At 32.8% G+C, this 21,894-nt stretch overlaps 1 protein-coding gene across 5 annotated transcripts in view; it reads left to right on the top strand.

Moving 5' to 3' along the window:
* LOC111704825 (potassium voltage-gated channel unc-103) overlaps window positions 1-15,956 on the top strand; it is a 62,275-nt gene extending 46,319 nt beyond the window's left edge. For all 5 annotated transcript variants that reach the window (XM_023477183.1, XM_023477182.1, XM_023477181.1 and 2 more), the window contains 11 exons: window positions 557-617; window positions 1,997-2,078; window positions 2,363-2,410; window positions 2,512-2,585; window positions 4,723-4,794; window positions 8,149-8,258; window positions 8,377-8,466; window positions 10,760-11,005; window positions 11,698-11,845; window positions 12,460-12,600; window positions 15,757-15,956. In XM_023477183.1, the coding sequence (XP_023332951.1) occupies window positions 557-617; window positions 1,997-2,078; window positions 2,363-2,410; window positions 2,512-2,585; window positions 4,723-4,794; window positions 8,149-8,258; window positions 8,377-8,466; window positions 10,760-11,005; window positions 11,698-11,845; window positions 12,460-12,600; window positions 15,757-15,810 (1,126 nt within the window). In that variant the 3' untranslated portion in view covers window positions 15,811-15,956. The remainder of the gene's footprint in view (window positions 1-556; window positions 618-1,996; window positions 2,079-2,362; window positions 2,411-2,511; window positions 2,586-4,722; window positions 4,795-8,148; window positions 8,259-8,376; window positions 8,467-10,759; window positions 11,006-11,697; window positions 11,846-12,459; window positions 12,601-15,756) is intronic.
* The last annotated feature ends 5,938 nt before the right edge of the window (window positions 15,957-21,894 follow it).

The raw sequence follows: 21,894 nt of genomic DNA, 5'->3' as shown, positions 1-21,894 counted from the left end.
AATAAGAGATTTAGAGAAAAAATCAAGTTTGAAAATAGAAGAAAATTATTTTAAATAAGAAATGACCTTTTAAATTATATTTTGTCCCTCGCTTTGAGTCATATGCCACAAACTCTGACTTTGTAATCCCTTGATCTTTTTTGCAACCTATGCCGTAGACCATGGATATTTCAAACAATATGAATTGTGTGTTATCAAATAATCTAGAAAATTTGAGTTTGTGGAAAATACTCAATTTCTTTTAGAAAGAATTTTACAAAAAAGTCTCTTATAGCAAAAGATATTTATAACTCTGTATTTCTAACTTTTTGTAGCAAAACGTAGGTTTGGTAAATGAAAAAAGATGGTGCAGCATCATTAAATACTAAAATGTTTCTGTATATCTCTAACCTCACATTATACTGTAGATATATTCTCTAAACCAGTTTAATTTACTTCTATAACATCGCCTCACAGTTCCTGAAAAGAGGAAATAGCCCAGAAAACTCTATAAAAAGGGGAGTTTATGCCTTGAAATACCTGAACCTTCAGTAAATAATAAAATAAATATTTTCAGAGCACTCTCCATGAAGTTTAAAACCACACACGCGCCACCTGGTGATACCTTAGTGCATCAGGTACACTTCAACATACCTTAGTGCATCAGGTACACTTCAACACCTTAGTGCATCAGGTAAACTTCAACCTTAGTGCATCAGGTACACTTCAACATTAACTTCAACATTAACTTCAACATTAACTTCAACATTAACTTCAACATTAACTTCAACATCAACTTCAACATTAACTTCAACATTAACTTCAACATTACCTTCAAAATTAACTTCAACATCAACTTCAAAATTAACTTCAACATTAACTTCAACATCAACTTCAAAATTAACTTCAACATTAACTTCAACATCAACTTCAAAATTAACTTCAAAATTAACTTCAACATCAACTTCATTAACTTCAACATCAACTTCAAAATTAACTTCAACATTAACTTCAAAATTAACTTCAACATCAACTTCAACATTAACTTCAACATGAACTTCAACATTAACTTCAACATCAACTTTAACATCATTTTCATCCACCCCTTTCCTATCCTCATAACTCATGCACCTTATCCTTTCCTATCCTCATTATTCATCAGCCTTATCCTTTCCTATCCTCATTCCTCATCCGCCTTATCCTTTCCTATCCTCATAACTCATGCATCTTATCCTTTCCTATACTCATTCCTCATCCACCTTATCCATTCCTATTCTCATTCCTCATCAACCTTATCCTTGCCTATCCTAATTCCTCATCCACTTTATCTATTTCTATCCTCATTCCTCATCCATCTTATATTTTCCTATTATCATAATTCATCCATCTTATTCTTTCTTATCCTCATTCCTGCATTCCTCATCCATCTTATGCGTTCCTTTCTTATTCTAATTTCTCACCCATCTTATCCTTTCCTATCATCATTCCTCATACACCTTATCCTTTCCTTTCCTGTCCTCATTCCTCATCCATCTTATGCTATTATTTCCTATCCTAATTCCTCATCTATCTTATCTTTTCCTTTCCTGTCCTCATTCCTTTTCCACCTTATCCTATCCTTTCCTTTCCTCATTCCTTAACCATATTAATCTTTCCTTTACTGTCCTCATTCCTCGTTCATCTTATCCTATCATTTCCTATCCTCATGTCCCATCCATCTTATCCTATCCTTCCCTATCCTCATTCCTCAACCATCTTATATTTTTTTATCACCTATTCTCATCCACCTTATTCTTTCCTATCCTCATTTTTCATCCACCTTATCCTTTCGTATCATCATTCCTTTTTATGTTTCATTGAATTTTCAAAAATTTATAATTCTGGCTGGCAATCAAATACAAAAGATGCACCGCAAAAAATGCGCAAAATCGGTTCAGCCGTGTTGACGCTGATTGGTTCGAAAGAAAACAACAAACAAGGCAAACATAAACATTTACTTTATTCTACTCTGTTTTAGGGAGATGTTCTGGTTTCCTTGTATTTTATATCTCGAGGTTCTATCGAGATTGTCAAGGATGATGTAGTTCTAGCTATTCTAGGTTAGTACAGAGTACAGAGTACAGGGTACAGGGTACAGAGTATAGGGTAAATCATTCAATACAAGATTGTAAAGGAATTGAATCTTTGCCCAAACTAAAATTTTCTAATCTTTATATATTTGAAGCCTCATAGTCTAAACCTTAGATATATATTTCAAACTTATACATTATACAATCAGAATTACCAATTTATCGTTTGCACGTTTATAAGGATTAGAAAATATGAGTTTAGACAAAAACTCAGATCCAAATGTTTTATGAAAACTACATTACTCTATTCTCAGGGAAAGATGATGTTTTTGGTGAAAATCCTTGTATTCATGATACAATAGGTAATCGATTGGATATTTAAATATTTATTAGTTTCGTGTCCCGGTAGATCCTCTAGTATTGTGTATTGAGCAACTTTATGTAACCAATTCAATTGTTGCAGGAAAGTCCTCTTGTAACGTTCGTGCCTTGACATACTGTGATCTTCATAAAATAATGCGAGATGATCTTTTAGAGGTGAGTTCGTTCATAACATTCTCCCCATCCTCAACCCTTGCTTTTAGAGGTGAGTTCGTTCATAACATTCTCCCCATCCTCAACCCTTGCTTTTAGAGGTGAGTTCGTTCATAACATTCTCCCCATCCTCAACCCTTGCTTTTAGAGGTGAGTTCGTTCATAACATTCTCCCCATCCTCAACCCTTGCTTTTAGAGGTGAGTTCGTTCATAACATTCTCCCCATCCATTCATTTTACAGGGTTACCCACAAAGGGTGAGACATTAATGACGACTTGAATCTTTAAAAAAAACACGGGTTGAACGTTGAAAATCTCAATTTTTTAATGTTATACTTAAAATATTTTCTAGTCACTATATTTTTGCAACACAATGTCTCAGATCTTAAAGGGACAGGCCGGATATGTAAGGTAGTTAAACTGAGTATGCAGTGTTGTGAACAAATTCTCTAGGATTCATTTGAGTAAATCCTGAGTTTAAGCGCAGTCGACGTTAAAAATCGTACTTTTGTTAGATACATTTTCAGAATTTTTTTTTTTTAATTATTAAATAACGACGACAAAAAATGTAAACAAAATTCTACAGTCAACTAATTAGTAGTTTAGGAACAGGTTGAGAAAAAAAAAATAACTATTATCATCGAAAATAAGTAATCTTATTCAATTATTAGTTTCTATAATCTCTTTTTAATCATAAAGATTTTTTGTAGATTTTCAGGAATTTTTATTAAAAAGACGACATTTGAAGAATTTAAAGAAATCTATGAACAAAGTCGTAGAAAATAAGAAATTCAATATAATGATGAAAAAGGAAATAATTAATTCTAACTTCAAATTATTGACAAATTTCTTTTGAGAAATATGTTTCTAAACATCTAATGAGTTTACTATAGAATTTTTACTATATTTTTCGTCGTCGTTATTTATTAGTTTTAAAAAACCGATTATAAAACCCACCCAAATTCATGCTTTTGAACGTCGACTTTGCCCTCAAACTCAGTAATTATACATCGTAGAAACGTTTTATATATCTGAAATGAATTTTCTATGAATTTGTTTGAAGATTTCTTCTAATTCTTCAAATGTCGTCTTTCTAATAAAAATTCCTGAAAATCTGCAGAAAATCTTTGTGATTAAAGAGAGATTATAGAAACCAATAATTGAATAAGATTACTTATTTTCGATAATTTTTATTTTCTCACAACCTGTTCCTAAACAACTAATTAGTTTACTGTAGAATTTGTTTACATTTTTTGTAGTCGTTATTTAATTATTAAAAAATTCATTGCATTTTATCCATGCATTACAGGCTAAAATGGAACCATACTATTACGAGAATTTTTTTGTTTGATTTAAACTGCTCTTTATCTGAATTGATTTGAGCTATCTGTAATCAAATTCATTAATATTTTTCTTGATTTTATTTTATTTGAACTGTTCCTAATTTTATTTTATTTAAATTGTTCGTACTTTTTCTTTTAACTGTTTTTATTTTTAACCATCTTCCCCCAGCAGCGGAGTGTTAAACTAATATTAAGAAAAGAACATCCCGCTCTACGAAGTTTCTGTGAATAAATTAAATCACTTTCATCTCAAAAAACGATAAAAGGAATTGAGTCATTGTCACAAACTCTGATTTCTGAATCCCTTTACCTCTACAACCGAATGTTGTAGACCTTAGATATTTCAAACTATGCATTCTGATGGATCAAATACTCAAAGTTTGAAATATGAAAGGTTTACGCCATCTGGTTTTAGAGATATAGGTATTAGAAATTTGGGATTTGTGGCAAATACTCAATTCCTTTTGGAAATGACTACTTTTTCGGGCAATTAAAGGTGTTTCCATGGACCAATCGATTCAGAGTGTATAACTTTGTAACGTGAAATTCCCTGAACTTCCCCGTAATGTGGTTGAAAATAATTTAAATTTGTTTCAACTAATTGTAATCTGAATTGACTTGACCTCATTTTAATTATATCAATCGTAATTGTTTTCATTTTAACTGTTCGTTATTTATTTTTTTCTAAATTGTTAAAAAAAATTTTATTTGAAGTGCTTGCGATTTGAAAAAAAAAACAATTTCATGAAACCCTTGAAAATGTTAGAGAAGAACTTGTTGACAGATTTCTTATTCAGGTTCTAGAGCTCTACCCGGAGTTCTCAGAATCATTCGCCAGTAATCTACAAGTTACTTTTTCTATGCGAGATGTAAGTATTTCTTCTTTATATTCTAACTTGTCACGTCTCATGGTTTGCCACCATTTCTAGTCAAAGCTTGAAATATTTAGCTTAGTTTAAATATTCAGAACTATATTTTAGCATTTCTTTTCCAGAAAATGTGCAATGTAAATAATAAAACTCTACGCTCATATATAATATATATATATATTTATATGTTCGCTATAGCTGTCCAAACGGCTGGACCAAATTGGCTGACATTTTTTAAGGAAACCAAGATGATGACATAGGTTAAAAATAATTTGGAAATTTTTGAAATTACATTGGCAACTCCGGGTACTTCAGCTAAAATAAGGATTTAATGCCAAAGGAGTATAATAGACTATGGATAACAATGTAAACCTGGGCAATAATCCTCAACATTTGTCTTATTCAGAAAGACATATTTTTTTCATCTAGACGATACAAGTTTTGAGAGGGTGAATATTTGACAGGAAGTTTGAAGCAATAAGCCTTCATTTCAAGATAGATTAAAGAATAAATTAAACATGAAATCAAAAGAGAAAGTCTGATGTTTTATCTTGTAGTCAGGATGCAGTCAGCAGATGTTAACCATAATATTAAAAAGTTGAAAAACAAGATTAATACTGCACAGTGGACAAATTTTTAACTTTTAACTTTTTAACTGAGGTTTTTTACTTTTACGCATTTTGAGCTGAAAACTTTAGAATTGTGGATAATGTGATCAATGCTTTATTAATCTCAAGATTAATTTAATCTTTAGTTTTTATCCAGGAAAGTGTCTGAAATTCAACCAATGAGAGTGGCGTTTGCAGAATCCCGAATAGCCAATCAAACGCGGGGAAATTCTAAATTTTGCACCCCATTTAATACGGAAAAATCTTGGTTTATGATAACTCAGAAACCCCTGGACGGATTGGTCTCTTAATTGATTTAAGAACTCGGTAAAACCACAGGAATGTTCTGAGCTTGGCTTTAAAATTCCAAATTGAATTTAACGGCTTTAATAAAAAATAGATTTTCCCATGGCAAACTTGAGTTCCCGAGCTATTATTATAAAAAATACTATTTTTCTGCTAAGCTATAGGTTTTATTTTACCATAATGGACAACTTAACATTTTTCAAGCTTTGGTTTGTAAATTGATGGTCGCTGCAGCTGCACATTTACATATTTTTAAAATTTAATTTTTCGTTAGTATTCACATAATTATATTTATTGCAGAATTAAACCTTTATGTTGCGTAGTTTAAAGATTTCCAGGTCGTTAACATGTCTCGTCCTTTTATTGGTTTACTAAATGTGAGGAGGACAAATTAAGGATACGCTAACAAAAAGAAACATATATTTGGATTTGGATATTTGGATGTGTTTAATTTTAAGTTTAAAATATTTATGGGAAATATTCCAAATTCATTCAGAGGTTTGAAATCGTCAGAACTTAAATATTCTGTTTTTTTTTAGGTTTGGCACATAGAGTACAAGAGTGTCAAAATAACTTTGAATAAACTGTATTCAATATACGTCAATAGCATTCGGGAACTGAACTGAACTGGATTAAATGATTAAAAAATTGTAAAACTTGTAGAAAGTGTATATCTATAAACCAAAAAAATGGTTTTTCTCTTTGTATGTTATATCCATAGTGTAAAAAGGGCTGAACCAATTGGCCCAAATTTTTTATGGCATCTCACACATGACCCAAGGGAAAAACCTACAATTTATTTCGCCTGGAAAAAACGTCGACTTTCCGATTTTAGAAAATCTACCAATTTCAGGAGAAAATCCGCGAAAAATTTAGTTTATTGGAGAACGATGAACATTGAACTTAAAAAACAACAGTTAAAAACTAAACAAACTTGTTACAAAGAAAGGGTAACGATACGCCCTCAAAACATAGTTTACATACATTATACATATATATATATATCCTAATATATATTGTACATAAACCTCTAGTAATCCCCTAATCTGAACCTATCTCCGTACTATATATATATATATCCTAATATATATTGTACATAAACCTCTAGTAATCCCCTAATCTGAACCTATCTCCGTACTTAAAAAGTTTCATCTTGAAACTTTATATGTATCATGTATTGAGCTGGAGTTAGAAGTTGCAAGTTAGGATACAGTTTGTGTAGAACAACAATTTATTGGGAAGAGGGTGTCCCGGGGAGGGGGGGGATATCTTTTATCAAAATCAATTTCATGAAAATCTAAGGACTCCATTAAATAATGGCCAAGTGATTCACTGAAAAAAAAACAAAGAAAGTTGATGGTTTTTTTTACTTTTTTTAAAAAGATCATCTCGCTGATTTTTAGTTTAAAGAATAGAATTGGAATATTTTTATCATGAAATGTTGTGTGTTTTTTCAAAGATGTAAAGTTCAAATCAGTTAGAATTCTTATTTTAAAGATTTAAGAGCATAAAATCAAATATTTTCTGAAGGTGTTTACCCTCTGGGTTCTCAACTTTATATCATTTAAAAGTTTGTATGAAATTTTGAAATATCAATTTTTAGCTTGCTATGCATGCACAGGTTGTGTTATTTGGATTCAGCCTGGATATTTGGTAGATTGGAACTGTTCCTTCTAGCTGCATCAATTATTCAGCTGATCTTCATCTTACAAATATCATATATTCACTCATACATATTTATGACTTGGAGTTTTGTATCCAGGAAACGTCTCACCTATATTTACAAATATATTCATATATAACATCCAGTCCTCAATGTATATGATGATCTGCTAGGTATTGTATCTAACCTACTCAATGTATAGGATGAGGAACTAGGTATTGTATCTAACCTACTCCATGTATAAGGTGAGGTGCAAGGTGTTGCATCTAACCTACTCCATGTACTCCATGTATAGTATGAGGAACTAGGTGTTGTATCTAACCTACTCCATGTATAGAATGAGGTGCTAGGTGTTTTATCTAACCTACTCCATGTATAGGACGAGGAGCTAGGTATTGTATCTAACCTACTCCATGTATAGGGTGAGGTGCAAGGTGTTGCATCTAACCTACTCCATGTACTCCATGTATAGGATGAGGAACTAGGTGTTGTATCTAACCTACTCAATGTATAGGATGGGGAACTAGGTGTTTTATCTAACCTACTCCATGAATAGGATGAGGTGCAAGGTGTTGTATCTAACCTACTCCATGTATAGGACGAGGAGCTAGGTGTTGTATCTAAACTATATATCTCCATGTATTGGAGGAGGTGCTAATTGTTGAATCTAACCTACTTAATATAAAGGACGAGGAGCTAGGTGTTGTATCCAAACTATATCTCCATGTATAGGATGAGGAGCTAGGTGTTGTATCTAACTTATATCTCCATGTATAGGACGAGGTGACGGGTGTTGATCCGTCTGTGTTCCGACGGTATTTCCGTGAGGAGGAAGAGGAACAACAAGAGCACGAAGAAACCGAGTTCTCTGCTGGAGGATATAACAGGTTCAGATTATGAATATTTCTCACAATTCTGTCAAGCTATTCTCTTCTTTATCCGGTTTTCTGTCAACTTAATCTTTTCTTGGTCAGGGTTTAAATAAAATCCTCTGCTTGATATTAGGTCTGATGTACGGGATTACAAGATGCCTCGGAGAAGAACCACAAAGCGTAGAAAGAGAAGTAAACCTCCGGATGAAACCAACAGCACTGGGTAAACCTTTAGTTTAAACTTTCATAGGTTTAGGAAAACCCTTAGTTTTAGGCTTTCATAGGTTTAGGTAAACCCTTAGTTTTATGCTTTCATAGGTTTAGGTAAACCTTAAGTTTAGGACTTTCAAAGGTTTCTCAGGGTGAGCTTAAAGCTTAATAATTTTTAAGAATATCAAATTTACGTGTGGAATTTCATTGTTTTTTTGTGTTTTTTCAAAAAATATTTGCGATGGCTTTCAGAAACCAAATTAAACATATTTATATTTTGGTCCCATATTTCTAAACTTAGTCTCCTGAGCAAGTCCCAAACATAGTTTTAGCATTTTCTGTCTTTTCTTTTTTGACAGAAAGTTCACTAGTAAAGATAAAAGTTCGTGAAGAAAATCTTTCCAATCCTTTCTTCCTCTGAAATGCTAGTTATTAAAAGCGGAGAATCCAGGAATATAAAAGACAAGTCCTGTGAAAACATCTTAAAATCAGAAACTTTCGTGGAAAGATTTAAGAATCAGTTTGATCTTCATCAGAGGCCCCGCAATCCCAACCTCAAAGGTTAGAGGAGGAGAGAGGATCAAATCCGATTCATTAATAAGTAGTCAGAGTTTTGCAAGAGGGAGGGACGGAGAAATATGAAAAATGAAGGTTTAAGAAAGGAAAAAGAAAAGTATGGGGAGGGGGCTAAACAGAAAAAATAGGGGAATAAAGGAGGGAAAGGATAAGAAATCAAATAAAACCGGGAAAGGGAATAAGGGAAAGGAAAGTGAAGAGAAATCAGGATAAAGAAGGGGAAGGAGAAACAAAGAAAGGGAAAGAGTAATAAAGGAAAGGAGAAAGGAAAAAGGAAAAAAGGAAGTGAAAGGAAAGACAGACAGATAGAAAAGGAGATGAAGCAGACACAAGAATGAGTTTATGAAATAAAACGAAGGATATTGGCATGGATTGTATTCAATGATAGAATCGGCAATAAAGTAAAAAGATTCATTTTTATTAAAGAATAATTCTTCGATTGATGGTCAGATAAAATATTGAAAGAATTTTAGGTGATATATATATACATTTGAGACGAGAGAATAGTACAGTGAAACCAATAAAACTGTGGAAGAAAAAGAAAACTGTTAGACTCAAAGGGAGTGTTAGGTTTAAAAAAGAAAGCAAAAGAAGGAGAAGATAAGAAGGAAAGAGGAGGAGGAGGAATAAAGTGAATGTTAAAAAAACAGAATCCTTTTTATGCTACAAGAACCAGCCCTGGGATACAAGAAAAAACCCTGAGATACAAGAAACAACCCTGTATACAAGAACCAATCCTGGGATACAAGAACCAACCCCAGAGACAAGAATTAACCCTGGGATACAAGAATTAACTCTGGATACAATAACCAACCCTGAGATGGAATTTAAAGAATTTGAGCCGCGGTTTAAATCTGCCAAAACCCGGTTTAAATTTAGCGCCGGCTTAAATCTTGAAACATTTGATACAATTTTAAGTAGAACCAACCATATTTAAACCGCGGCTTAAATTTAAACCGCCGCTCAAATTCTTTAAATTCGGCCACTGGATACATGAACCAACCCTGGGATACAAGAATTAACCCTGGATACAAAAACCAGCCCCGCATACAAGAATTAACCCTGAGATCCAAAAACCAACACTGGATACAAGAACCAACCCTGGGATACAAGAATTAACCCTGGATACAAAAACCAGCCCAGGATACAAGAACCAACCCCAGAGACAAGAATTAACCTTGGGATACAAGAATTAACTCTGGATACAAAAACCAACCCTGGATACATGAACCAACCCTGAAATACAAGATTTAACCATTGTAGGAATAGTCCTCCCTGGTTTAGAACTGCCCTCTGTGATATTAAAAAACCAAGCAAAGAACCAGCCCTGTGATAAGAGTGAACACTATTATTAAAAATACTCTCCTTTTATCAGAACAAACTTTGGGATAAGAAGAATATCCTGAATGAGAACTAGGACCTGGATAAGGATAGATTCAACCTTGCTGAGTGTCCTTGTCTAAACCTCCTGTGTGTATTTATATTAAAACTGTGGTCGGATTATATTGAATCCAGTGAGGCGCTGAGTATAAGTTAATTACACAGTATAAATGGATATAATGGCTGAGCCGGATTAAGTAGCTCCACAGTAGCTCAGATTTACTCAAAACAATAATACAATACTCACTAAATTGCTTATTCATCAATGATTACATAAAACATTAATATTATTTTAACAAGTTAAAAAACATAATTATATTGACAAAAATTCAAAATCTTTTTATTTTCAGTGAGATAGTTAGTGAGTCACAATCCAACCTTCCTGCTGCTGAGAAGCTTTCTCTCCGGGCTAGCCAAACTCCTGTCTCCGGGCAAGGGGCTCAACCAAACCTTGAGAACCAATCTAGTCCAACCCTGAACTCCCAAAGTCATTCCTATGAGCAGAGTAGGGAGTCCAACCTGAACTCTTGTTCTCCTGATAAACCAGTTCTACTTTCTGAATCCTGTATCCTAGAGAGGATAGATCTCATTAGCAGGTCAATAAATATATTAAAGGGGCTGTCAATTAATTATCAATGCTCTTAAAACCTTCACAAGGATGGCATGGATTTTTTTTATTTGAAAGGATTTGAGTCTTTGCCAAAAACTCAGTTTTTCTAATCCCTTTATTTTTGCAATCCAATGTCGTAGACCTTAGATACTTCGAACTATGAATTCTATTAGAGCAAATAATCTAAGTTATTAATAGCAACGGTTAATCAGGTTTCAAAGATATAGGGATTCGAAAATTTGAGTTTCGTCCGATTTCTTACTTCCTGTTGAAATAGAAATCTACAAGTTGTTTACTAAAGTCTTCAATAATAATTTATATGAAGGGTTTAAGGGTATCGTAAATCATTGATGGCACTGTTTTAATCGAGAGTTGATCACTAAAGTAGACATTGTAACTCTTCTCAAAAATCTTAGATATTTCAAACTTATATTATCTAATTTAACAGAATTCATAGTTTGAAATATCAAAAGTCTACGATATTGGGTTGCAAAGATATTAGAAAGTTTATCTTGCTTTTCATGCGCGTATTTTTGTTTAGGTTTACATGTTTTAGTACAACGTGAAAAGGCGCGGTGTAAGGATGATTGACAATGTTGCTTCCTTTGAGTTTATCACTAACCTAAGTTACCAAAAAACTATTTTATTCTATCTGTGTCTGAAACGGATTTAATTTAGACAACTGGAAAATCTTGAGCTCCGGGTATCCCGGGATATCTACTCTATCCTGAACCTACTGGAGGAGAGAAGAGACAGTGGAAACCAACCTACTTTAAACCAACCTTATCCTACCCGCAGTGTATCCCAACCCTCAGAAATTGCACAGGTTAATAATATATTTTACTAAGCTGAATTCGAATGATTTGAATATTTCTTATTAACTTAAACTATTTTTTCATTGTATTAAAAGAAAATTTTTTTTTCTGTTTTTATTTGTGAATATTCCAACAACCTATTTTAGCGTTTAAATGTTGCTTTTCAAGTAATTGTAAAACTCAGTTTGGCAAATTTTCTGTTAACATTCATGTATTTTTTTATTTAAAAACCCGACACTTCTTTTCTGGACAAAATTGTTCAATTTCGACCAAACATAATTTTTACGTTTTTTTGGTACTAAAAACAAATATATTATATATATGTTTCCACATCGATAGTTTAGTTATACATACACCCAAAGAAGTATGGATGGATGGATAGCTATAAGTGTTGTTGTCTAATACTTTTCTAATGTTCCTTTAATCAATATTCTGTAAGATATTGGATAGCTGATTTGTATGCTATATGAAGTCTGTGACGTGTTTTATACAAGTTATTCAGCTTTTTACTATTCCTATACATGCAATACAGAGATGAATATCAGAGAATTAGTGTTTATAAAAGATCATGGACGGAGGAGAAAATGAGATATAATAAACCCTAACCTTTAATTTGCCCTTGTAGTATTCTGAGGAGGGTTGGAGACCAAGTATACGAGAGAACTCTCATGAATCTGAGGGAGGAACAGAATCCTGGGAATTTAAATCTACTCTGGAAGCTCCTATAGCAATACTTGAGTCCTTGGATGAACTTGAATCCAGCCAGGTGACAAATATGTTCTACTAGAGTTTATGCATATACAGGGAGTACAGTGGTAACCAGAAAATTATGGAATGATTGCCTTCCTTTAAATCAGGAAATTTCACAAATTTTTTAATTTTTAATTTTTATAACTTACATAGCACAAAATCCTTGATCACTGCAAACTAGAGAAGAAGGAAAAGGTCAAATTTATGCGTCAGTACTGGTACAACTTTTTAACCTCGCAGCGCCTCTAGTTTTAATTTTACGCCACAGAATGAGAAAAGAAAACTTATCCGGTTATACATCAGAAATTATAAACATTTTCGGTCTTTAACTAGCTCTCCTATAAGAGGAGTTATGATTGAAAACATATAAGATCTTAATCTTACGTCCAATTTACCGTTTAAAATGAATAAAGACGAGAAAGAGTCCACATTTTTCTGGAAATCACTGTGTTTCCAGGGTTTCACTCAAGAGGTTACGTGTCATAAAATAATTTTTGTTTAATTTAAACAATCTAATTTTATATCCTCGTTTATGATTTACAAGATTTATTAAGATTTATAAATGCTTATTCAATTCAGAACAAAAATTTTATCATTAAAAAGAATATAACAATTCTATACTCTAAAGTCTAAATGCCTAATAACCATGATGGATTTTAGATTGAATTCATCCAATCTTAATGTCTAAACTTTTAAAATCAACTAAAATATTTATTTAAATTGTTTATTTGAAACACCTTGGTAACTCATTACGGGAAAGATTTTTTTATCAATGATCTTGGATTAATAGCAAAAACTTTCTACCCCTTGAAGGAACTAAACGCTTGCCATAAACTATAATTTTTAAATCCTTAAATCTTTTTTAATCCGATTTTGTAGATCTTTGATATTAATAACATTGAAGGTTTGCAGAATTTCTTAGTTTGAAATATCAAAGGTTTAAAAGTTACAACATTATGGGACAAAGAGATCAGGTTTAAAATTACAGATTGAGACACATTTTTAGTTTCTTTGCGAAATTTCTACTACTTAGCAAGGTTTTTTAGTTTCAACTGAAAACCTAAGGAAAATGGACGACATTGCACAGAACTTTGAGTTCTACACTTTTCTTTTTTTATAATTTTAATAACACCTTATGTTTTATTTAACCCAACCATTATTATTTTTTTTCCCTTGATTTTTTCCATTTTTTTTTCTCATTTTTTTTCTAAATCATGTCCTATAATTAAGTTTCTCAAACCTTTACTTTGGAAACTTTCTTTCTTATTATTAATTATTAATTCTTCTCATTAGAATTTTTTTTATATCTTCATTGCTGTTTTTTATTTTACAACTAGCTGAAGGGCCCGGCGTTGCCCGTGGAAAAAATTTTGAAACAAAAAAAAAATTTTGGAAAAAAAATTTCTAATTTTTTTAGCCTATAACACCCCCCGGCCACCCATGAGTGTCCACAAAAAATTTCAGCCCAATCAGTCAAGCCGTTTGACTGGCTATGCGCAACATATATATAAATGTCTTGTTATATATTTTACAATTTCTATTCTGTTGAGTGTGGTTATGGACACTTTTAATCCTTTAAAGTGCATTATTTGATGCTTCTTCTAAACCTCACCTCCTAAGCAATGTCTGAGCTCTGCACTAAACACACAAAAATTGCACAATCTTCTCAGATCTTCATTTAAAGGGAGTGTTCGCGAAAATGAAAGGGGGTATAGGCTTAATGCGATAAAAAGCGCTTTTGATCGCTACTAATCTTACTTCTATCTGTTGCGTCTATAAGGGGAAAATTGTTAAGGACGTCTCATACCGAATAACATGGCGTCCATACAAATTGAGAAAATTGCAACATACGACTTAGACCGTAAAAAAATCAATCTAATTTCAAACAAATCATTCAGATATTACAACCTATAGTCATCGATTATCTTTCGCCACATTTATATATAGTTGATTTTTCATAATATGTTTTAATTGTTATGGTCTGAGAGTTACTTATAAAAACATTTATTCCTGCTTCAAGGATTTTTGGTAATGAAGACGACATTTTCAAATTTTCCAGGAATGTTCGAAAACAAGTTGTAAGCGAAAATTATTTTAAAAAAACAAAATCAAAACTAGTATGAAATATCAAATATATACAAATGTGGCGAAAGATAATCGATGACTATAGGTTGTAATATCTGAATGATTTGTTTGAAATTAAATTGATTTTTTTACGGTCTAAGTCGTATGTTGCAATTTTCTCAATTTGTATGGACGCCATGTTATTCGGTATGAGACGTCCTTAACAATTTTCTCCTTATAGACGCAACAGATAGAAGTAGGATTAGTAGCGATCAAAAGCGCTTTTTATCGCATTAAGCCTATACTTCCTTTCATTTTTCGCGAACACTCCCTTTTGAATCTTTTTAAATATGTATAATTCAAATAAGTTGAGTCTTGGCCACAAACTCTGATAATCTATTCCTTATATCTTGTAACCCAATGTCGTGGACCTTAGATAAGGGAAGGTCGATTTTTCAGTTTTTCCAAAAAAGTTAATATGGGTATTAAAAGATGCGCCTTGACCCGCTTAAACCGTCTTTTCGTCCGTTTTTCGATATTTAAAAATACGGCGTTTTGCTTATAATTTACTTAACTCTTTCACGTTTCAGAACTCAGTGTTTTAAGACGGATATTTTGATACCCATCTATTTATTTAACGACATTTTTTACTGGCTTACATTAGTGATTTCATTTACACGGAAAATCTAAAATCTGAAGGAGTTTGAAAATTATGAAAAAGGAATTCTTAAATGAAAAAAGAATGTTTTAAAGAAAACTTTAGAATTGGTGCAAAGGTGGATTTGAGCATTTTTATCAAAAAATGTCTCAATGGTTTCACTCTTATTATTATATATTGTATAGACTGCAGAATCTTAATTACTCTGGGCATCACTTGTAAACGTAATTATACATATAATAAGATTATACTCGTTATTAGATATATACTTATTTAATACATACAATACATGCATTATATAGATAACGCACATTATTTTGGGTATTAATACATTTTTCAATATTAGATTTTTTAGTTTCTGCAAAATTATTATAACGCATAATAAACCATTATATCTATAACATAGTTTACATGTTTTAAAAACTAAAATTTAACTCAGATTTTGTTTAGGAAAGCCAAGAGAAACCATTCCAAGGGAGAACTCACAAAACTTCAGAAGTTTGAAATATTATCAGTCTACTCCTCCTTACTCCTCTAAAGTGTAATCTCTCCTATACAATGTAATCTCTCCTTCTATAATGTAATCTCTCCTCAACAGTGTAATATCTCAACTACAGTGTAATCTCTCCTCTACTGTGTAATCTCTCCTCTAATCTCTCCTCTACAGTGTAATCTCTCCTCTACTGTGTAATCTCTCCTCTACAGTGTAATCTCTCCTCTACAGTGTAATCTCTCCTCTACAATGTAATCTCTCCTCTACAGTGTAATCTCTCAACTACAGTGTAATCTCTCCTCTACTGTGTAATCTCTCCTCTACTGTGTAATCTCTCCTCTACAGTGTAATCTCTCCTCTACAGTGTAATCTCTTCACTACAGGATAATCTCTCCTCTTAAGTGTAATCTTTCCTTTACAGTGTAATCTCTCCTTTGCGATTTTTTGCATTGAGTATGTCTGTAAATCCTTTCCTTTCTGATAATAATGATCTTTATATTTAGCATAGTCATCTCCCTTTTCACAAAAAAAATGTTATGGCAGTCCTTATCTTTCTGAAATTACATAACAAGCTCATATTGCAGCGAAACAATATTGCATATTTGTCATTCAGAAATGTCCTATTTGTTTAAAAACCGCTTTAAAAATAACATTTTTTTATTTCGAACATTTCACATAGTTCTTACTTTAGTAATCTCGCTATCTTTTATAACTTAGGATTATAGGTTTTGTATACATACTTATTATGAGGATATTTTTATATCATAAATCAACAATTTGAATGTGTTTTTTTATCATACATAAAATGTATCATTTACTCTCAGACAAAGTAGAATCAATGGAAATGTAAACCCCCGAGGGATTCAATGATAAACCCTTGGGCTGCGCCCTCGGGTTTATCGGGGGGTTAAAATTTCCATTGATTCTAATTTGTCTGAGAGTAAATGACATTCCTTTGTAAAAAATAACAAATTATTTTTATTATTCATTATTATTTTTAAAAGGGGCGGGATTAAATTAAAATTGTTGCGTACCAAAAAACCAGCTTTTTATAAAGTAATGTATCATTTACTCTGCGCTCTCGGGTTTATCATTGAATCCCTCGGGGGTTAGAATTTCCATTGATTCTAATTTGTCTGAGAGTAAATAACATTCCTTTGTAAAATATTTATATATTTATATATTTAGTCTGAAATCGATTACAAGGGGCGGGATTAAACAAAAATTGTTGCATACCAAAAACCAGCTTTTTAGAAAGGAATGATTTTTGTCGGCAAAAACTTTATCCAGACCTTACTTGGAAAATTTGAAAGTAGAAAAGTTTATTTTTCCATATCTTAGCAAGACAATCTTTATCAAATCAACCCAATTATGACCTAGCAATGAAGTCCTAAAGTTTAGAAATATCATTTTACGGCGTAATATTTGCTTCCAGGGACTGAACTTTAGAATGATATATTCAAAAAGTAATTATAGTTTACAATTCGACTATTTATCACGTTTCGATCCAAGTCTAAAATCTAAAGGGTTGTCTAAATATTTTCAAGAAACTGTAGAAATCCGCAAATAGCTTCTTAGAATATCTGCTTCGGAAAGTTGTAAAATTTAAGATCTAAAAGGGCATTTCCAACTCACATAAAGGTTTAAAATGCGCCGCGGCCGTTGCGAATTATTGATGACACATTTTAGTTTAAGCTCATTTAGGCGTTGACTTGACAATCCTTTCAAGCTATAATACCTAGCATCTCTAATTGAATGCCTTGTTGCAAGTTCCTTAAAGGGACTGTAAGCGTAATTTCAACCGACCTCCATACAAAGTGGGCAATACCCTTAAAAGCTTTGCCTGAACACCACACTATCTTCCACATTATTGATCAGACACCGTTGTGAATCGGGAATTGCCATCTTTGCAAGAAGGGTCACTTGAAATTACTTTGTAATCCTTATTAGAATAGTTTAGCTTAGTTTCTTTGGTCAGAGTATCAAGCATTCTTTATTCTCCCACTTTTGCCAAGCTTTTATTCTGTTTTGTACTTTTAATTAAGATTAACCCTGATAAGGAAACCTTACATTTATATCCTTTTAAATACAACATTGTGCATCAATCGCATTAACGCATACAAATTTTATTTTAAAAAATCAAGAAAAGTTTCGCACAGTGAAGTGAGAAACATTCTTCAAATATGATATAAAGATAGACATTTAAGGTTCGATTCAAAATCAGAAATTAGTTCAAAATTAGGACTTGTTTAACGGTTATATCTTGGTTCAAGATTATATCTTGATTCAAGATTTTATCTTGGTTCAAGATTATATCTTGGTTCAAGATTACATCTTGGTTCAAGATTATGTCTTGGTTTAAGATTATATCTTGGTTCAAGATCATTTCTTGGTTCAAGATTATGAGTGGTTTAAGTTAAAGAATATATTTGCCTTGGTTCATTAAAGATCTTGGTTCAAAACTAGATCTAGGATAAAGAAAGGGAGATTTATATCTAAAGTTAATTAAAGGGTGAAAGGAAGATCCAGTGTAAATATTTATTGTATTATGGAACTGTATAAACCAGTGCTGCCTTCATACAAAGAACAGAATCCTTTACAGTCCACGATTAATATTTTCCTTTTGTTTTCCTTAACCTCACAAATTATTATGTATTCATGAACTCTCTTTATCTTACCTAACTTACTTTCCGCCCATCGTATCATGACCTGACATCTCCTCCGCCCTACTCATCATGACCTAACATCTCCTCCGCCCTACTCATCATGACTTAACATCTCCTCCGCCCTACTCATCATGACTTAACATCTCCTACGCCCTGCTCATCAAGATCTAACATCTTCTCCGCCCTACTCATCATGACTTAACATCTCCTCCGCCCTACTCATCATGACCTAACATCTCCTCCGCCCTACTCATCATGACTTAACATCTCCTCCGCCCTACTCATCATGACTTAACATCTCCTACGCCCTGCTCATCAAGATCTAACATCTTCTCCGCCCTACTCATCATGACTTAACATCTCCTCCGCCCTACTCATCAAAACCTAACATCTCCTCCGCCCTGCTCATCATGACTTAACATCTCCTCCGTCCTACTCATCATGACCTAACATCTCCTCCGCCCTACTCATCATGACCTAACATCTCCTCCGTCCTACTCATCATGACCTAACATCTCCTCCGTCCTTCTCATCATGACCTAACATCTCCTCCGCCCTTCTCATCATGACCTAACTTTTCCTCCGCCTTTCTTATCATGTTCTACCTTCTTCTCTATACTTCTCATCATGACCTAACATCTCCTCCGTGTTCTATAACCATCTTCTCTGTACTTCTCATCATGACCTAACTTCTCCGTCGCCTTTCTCGTCATGTTTTAACTTCTCCTCCGTCCTTCTCAGCATGGTCTAATTTTTCCTCCGTCCCTCTCATCATAATCTAAATTTTCCTCCGTCCTTTTATCATAAACTAACTTCTCTCCCGTCCTTTTCATAAAAACCTAGCTTCTCCTCCATCCTTCCTATTATAAATCAACCATTTCTCCATCCCCCTCATCTTTACTCCTCCGTCCTTTTAAAAAATGTATCCCCCTTCCTTCTCATTTTTCCTAACTAAATAGCTTCCCCAACGGCATTCTTCTTTTCACTGAACTTCTCCAACCTTTCTTAAACTTCTCAAAGTTCTCATCATTAATTCTTAACATTTTCCCGCCCTAATTATCTGTAACTAGAAGTTCTCAGTTTTCATTTCTAACTTTAGTTTTTCAAAATGTTTATTCCTGCCTCTTCTAATATGTCTAAGGCAAATTATCAGATGTTTAACTATTTTAAAGACGAAGTACGGTATGTATCCAAGAGACTGAATAATTACAACTTGGTCTACCATGATTACACTGTAAAGTGTTATTTATACCAAAATTATAATGTGATTAATATAATTATAAGATTTTTATCTATATTTCTTTTTAATCATAATCTATGTTCATTCATCATTGCTCAATTTTCGACAATTTGTCAACATATTGTATCACGACCAATTTAAACTAGTTGAAATAAATATAACATGCTTCAAAGTTTTTTTCCACAAAGTTAGCAGATTTTTACAGTTTTTGTTATTTCATATTGAAAATTTACGATTAAAATTTATTTTTATAAAAAAGACCATTTTAATATTTGTTAAAACTAAATCAACTGTTCCAAGTACAAGATATAAATTGTTAAAGGGTTTTAATTTCCTTACGATTCATCTGATATTGGAAAAAAATGCCTTAAGTGATGAAATTTTTTAAAATGTTGAAGAGATAACGACCAGTTTATTCATAGACGATCTTGAAATATTTCTGGTACGTCCGAAAAATGCCAATTTAATGCAACCCAATGTTCCAGGTGATGTGGGACGCCAATGTATCTTTTTATCATAAAAACAGGGATTCTACAGTCCTCGGGTCTCTTTCACGGAGTTGGGCATCATTATTATTTCTTATTTTTCTTCTTCACATATATTCTAGGATTTTTGGCTTTTAGGAGTATTCACATACCATATCTACCAAGTCCTACTTAATTACAATTTTAAATTCTAAGTTTGCCTTTATGAAATTATGCAAAATGTTTACTTTGACTAAAGATAAAAGCCTAAACGAAACCAAATTAATCGTTCCGACTAATACAGGGTTACCCACAAAGGATGAGACTTCAGAGACGACTGTTGTTTCGCGGATCTAAAGGACGGATTAAGAAATAAAAGATGGGCTACATATCTAGATTTATTTGATATTGAGAGACAGAAAACATCATATACAAAGTATCTTGGAAACATAAAGTAACTAATCAATGTTTGGTCTAACAATTGTCCGTAATATGAAAAGAAACATAAAATATGACAGAATAATGCTCAACGTCTAAAGTTCATCAAATACTCGGTTTCTGGTTAGGTTTGGAACCCAAGCTGGAATTGAACAGTGTTGAAGAAAATGTCTCAGACTAGCTGTCAGACCTATAATCTCCTATCCACCATAACGGGTAGTGTAGAAAGGTTAAAACTAAACAGGATTATATATCACAACCAAACAAATGAATAAATACAGTGAAATATTTTTACTGAAACTCGAGGTGCATTTCATAATATTCACAAAATTTATAAAACTTTTCAGTGTACAAATTAGACGCTAATTATCATAACAAAATTGAATATTTCTCAACCAGTATGTAAATATTTGCTAGGGGTATAAAAGCATAGAATGTTAATAAATACAAAAATAGTATGTTATTCAAAGCCATTACCTACGTTTCTGAAGCAACTTCTAAACGAACATTTAATTAAGCAGTGAATTAGCAATAAACCATTCTGCAGGGTAAAAAACGATATGACCTCTAGGTAAACAATCTCCTCAGCCCCATAGACAGTCTAGACAGAGGAATCAGATAAAGTAGAGGGAGCCTCGCAAACTGACCTCCAGAGTAGGGTTTCCAGTTTTTTTTTTTGCACGAAAATCGTGCAATAATTGCGCAACGATTTTCTTACATTTTGAGTAAAAATTGCACGAAATTTCTATATGATTTCGCACAGATGCGCAAAAGCTATTTCGCACAAATTATGAACAAAAATCTTGTTATTCCTGCTATCTGATTATTTCGAGCTATTTCATTAAACTTTGAGAAACAATTCCAGGAAATGAAAGAATCCAAAATTAAACCAATCAGAGCCCTACTGTACTGCGGCCCAAGGTACTAATGCAAGGAAAGGTTATTGCGGTTGCGTATACTCTGCTTACATATTGGATCCAGTTCTCTCTGGGCGGATTTTGTAAACAGAAATAGATGCATCAGTGTTCGTTCAGTATAAGAGGATGTTAAAAGCATTTAATTTCGATAATTTTGAAAATTCACATAATAGTTTCATATGACCATAATATTTCATTTATTATTTATGTGAAAATGGATTTCATGTCAAGCTGTGACATCCGTCTTGTGTTTACTTTTCCGCCCAAAGACAGTTCACTGCAGTACAAAAAATGCGTACGCCTCTGAAATAACTTTCCTTGCATTAGTACCTTGCTACGGCCCGCTCCCACCCGCACCTCTTTAGCGGTG

This window comes from Eurytemora carolleeae, unplaced genomic scaffold, assembly GCF_000591075.1.
Source record: "Eurytemora carolleeae unplaced genomic scaffold, Eaff_2.0 scaffold509, whole genome shotgun sequence".
Classification (NCBI taxonomy): domain Eukaryota; kingdom Metazoa; phylum Arthropoda; class Copepoda; order Calanoida; family Temoridae; genus Eurytemora; species Eurytemora carolleeae.
Note: the sequence above shows the minus strand (reverse complement) of the source record. Positions and strands in the feature narration are given on the sequence as shown.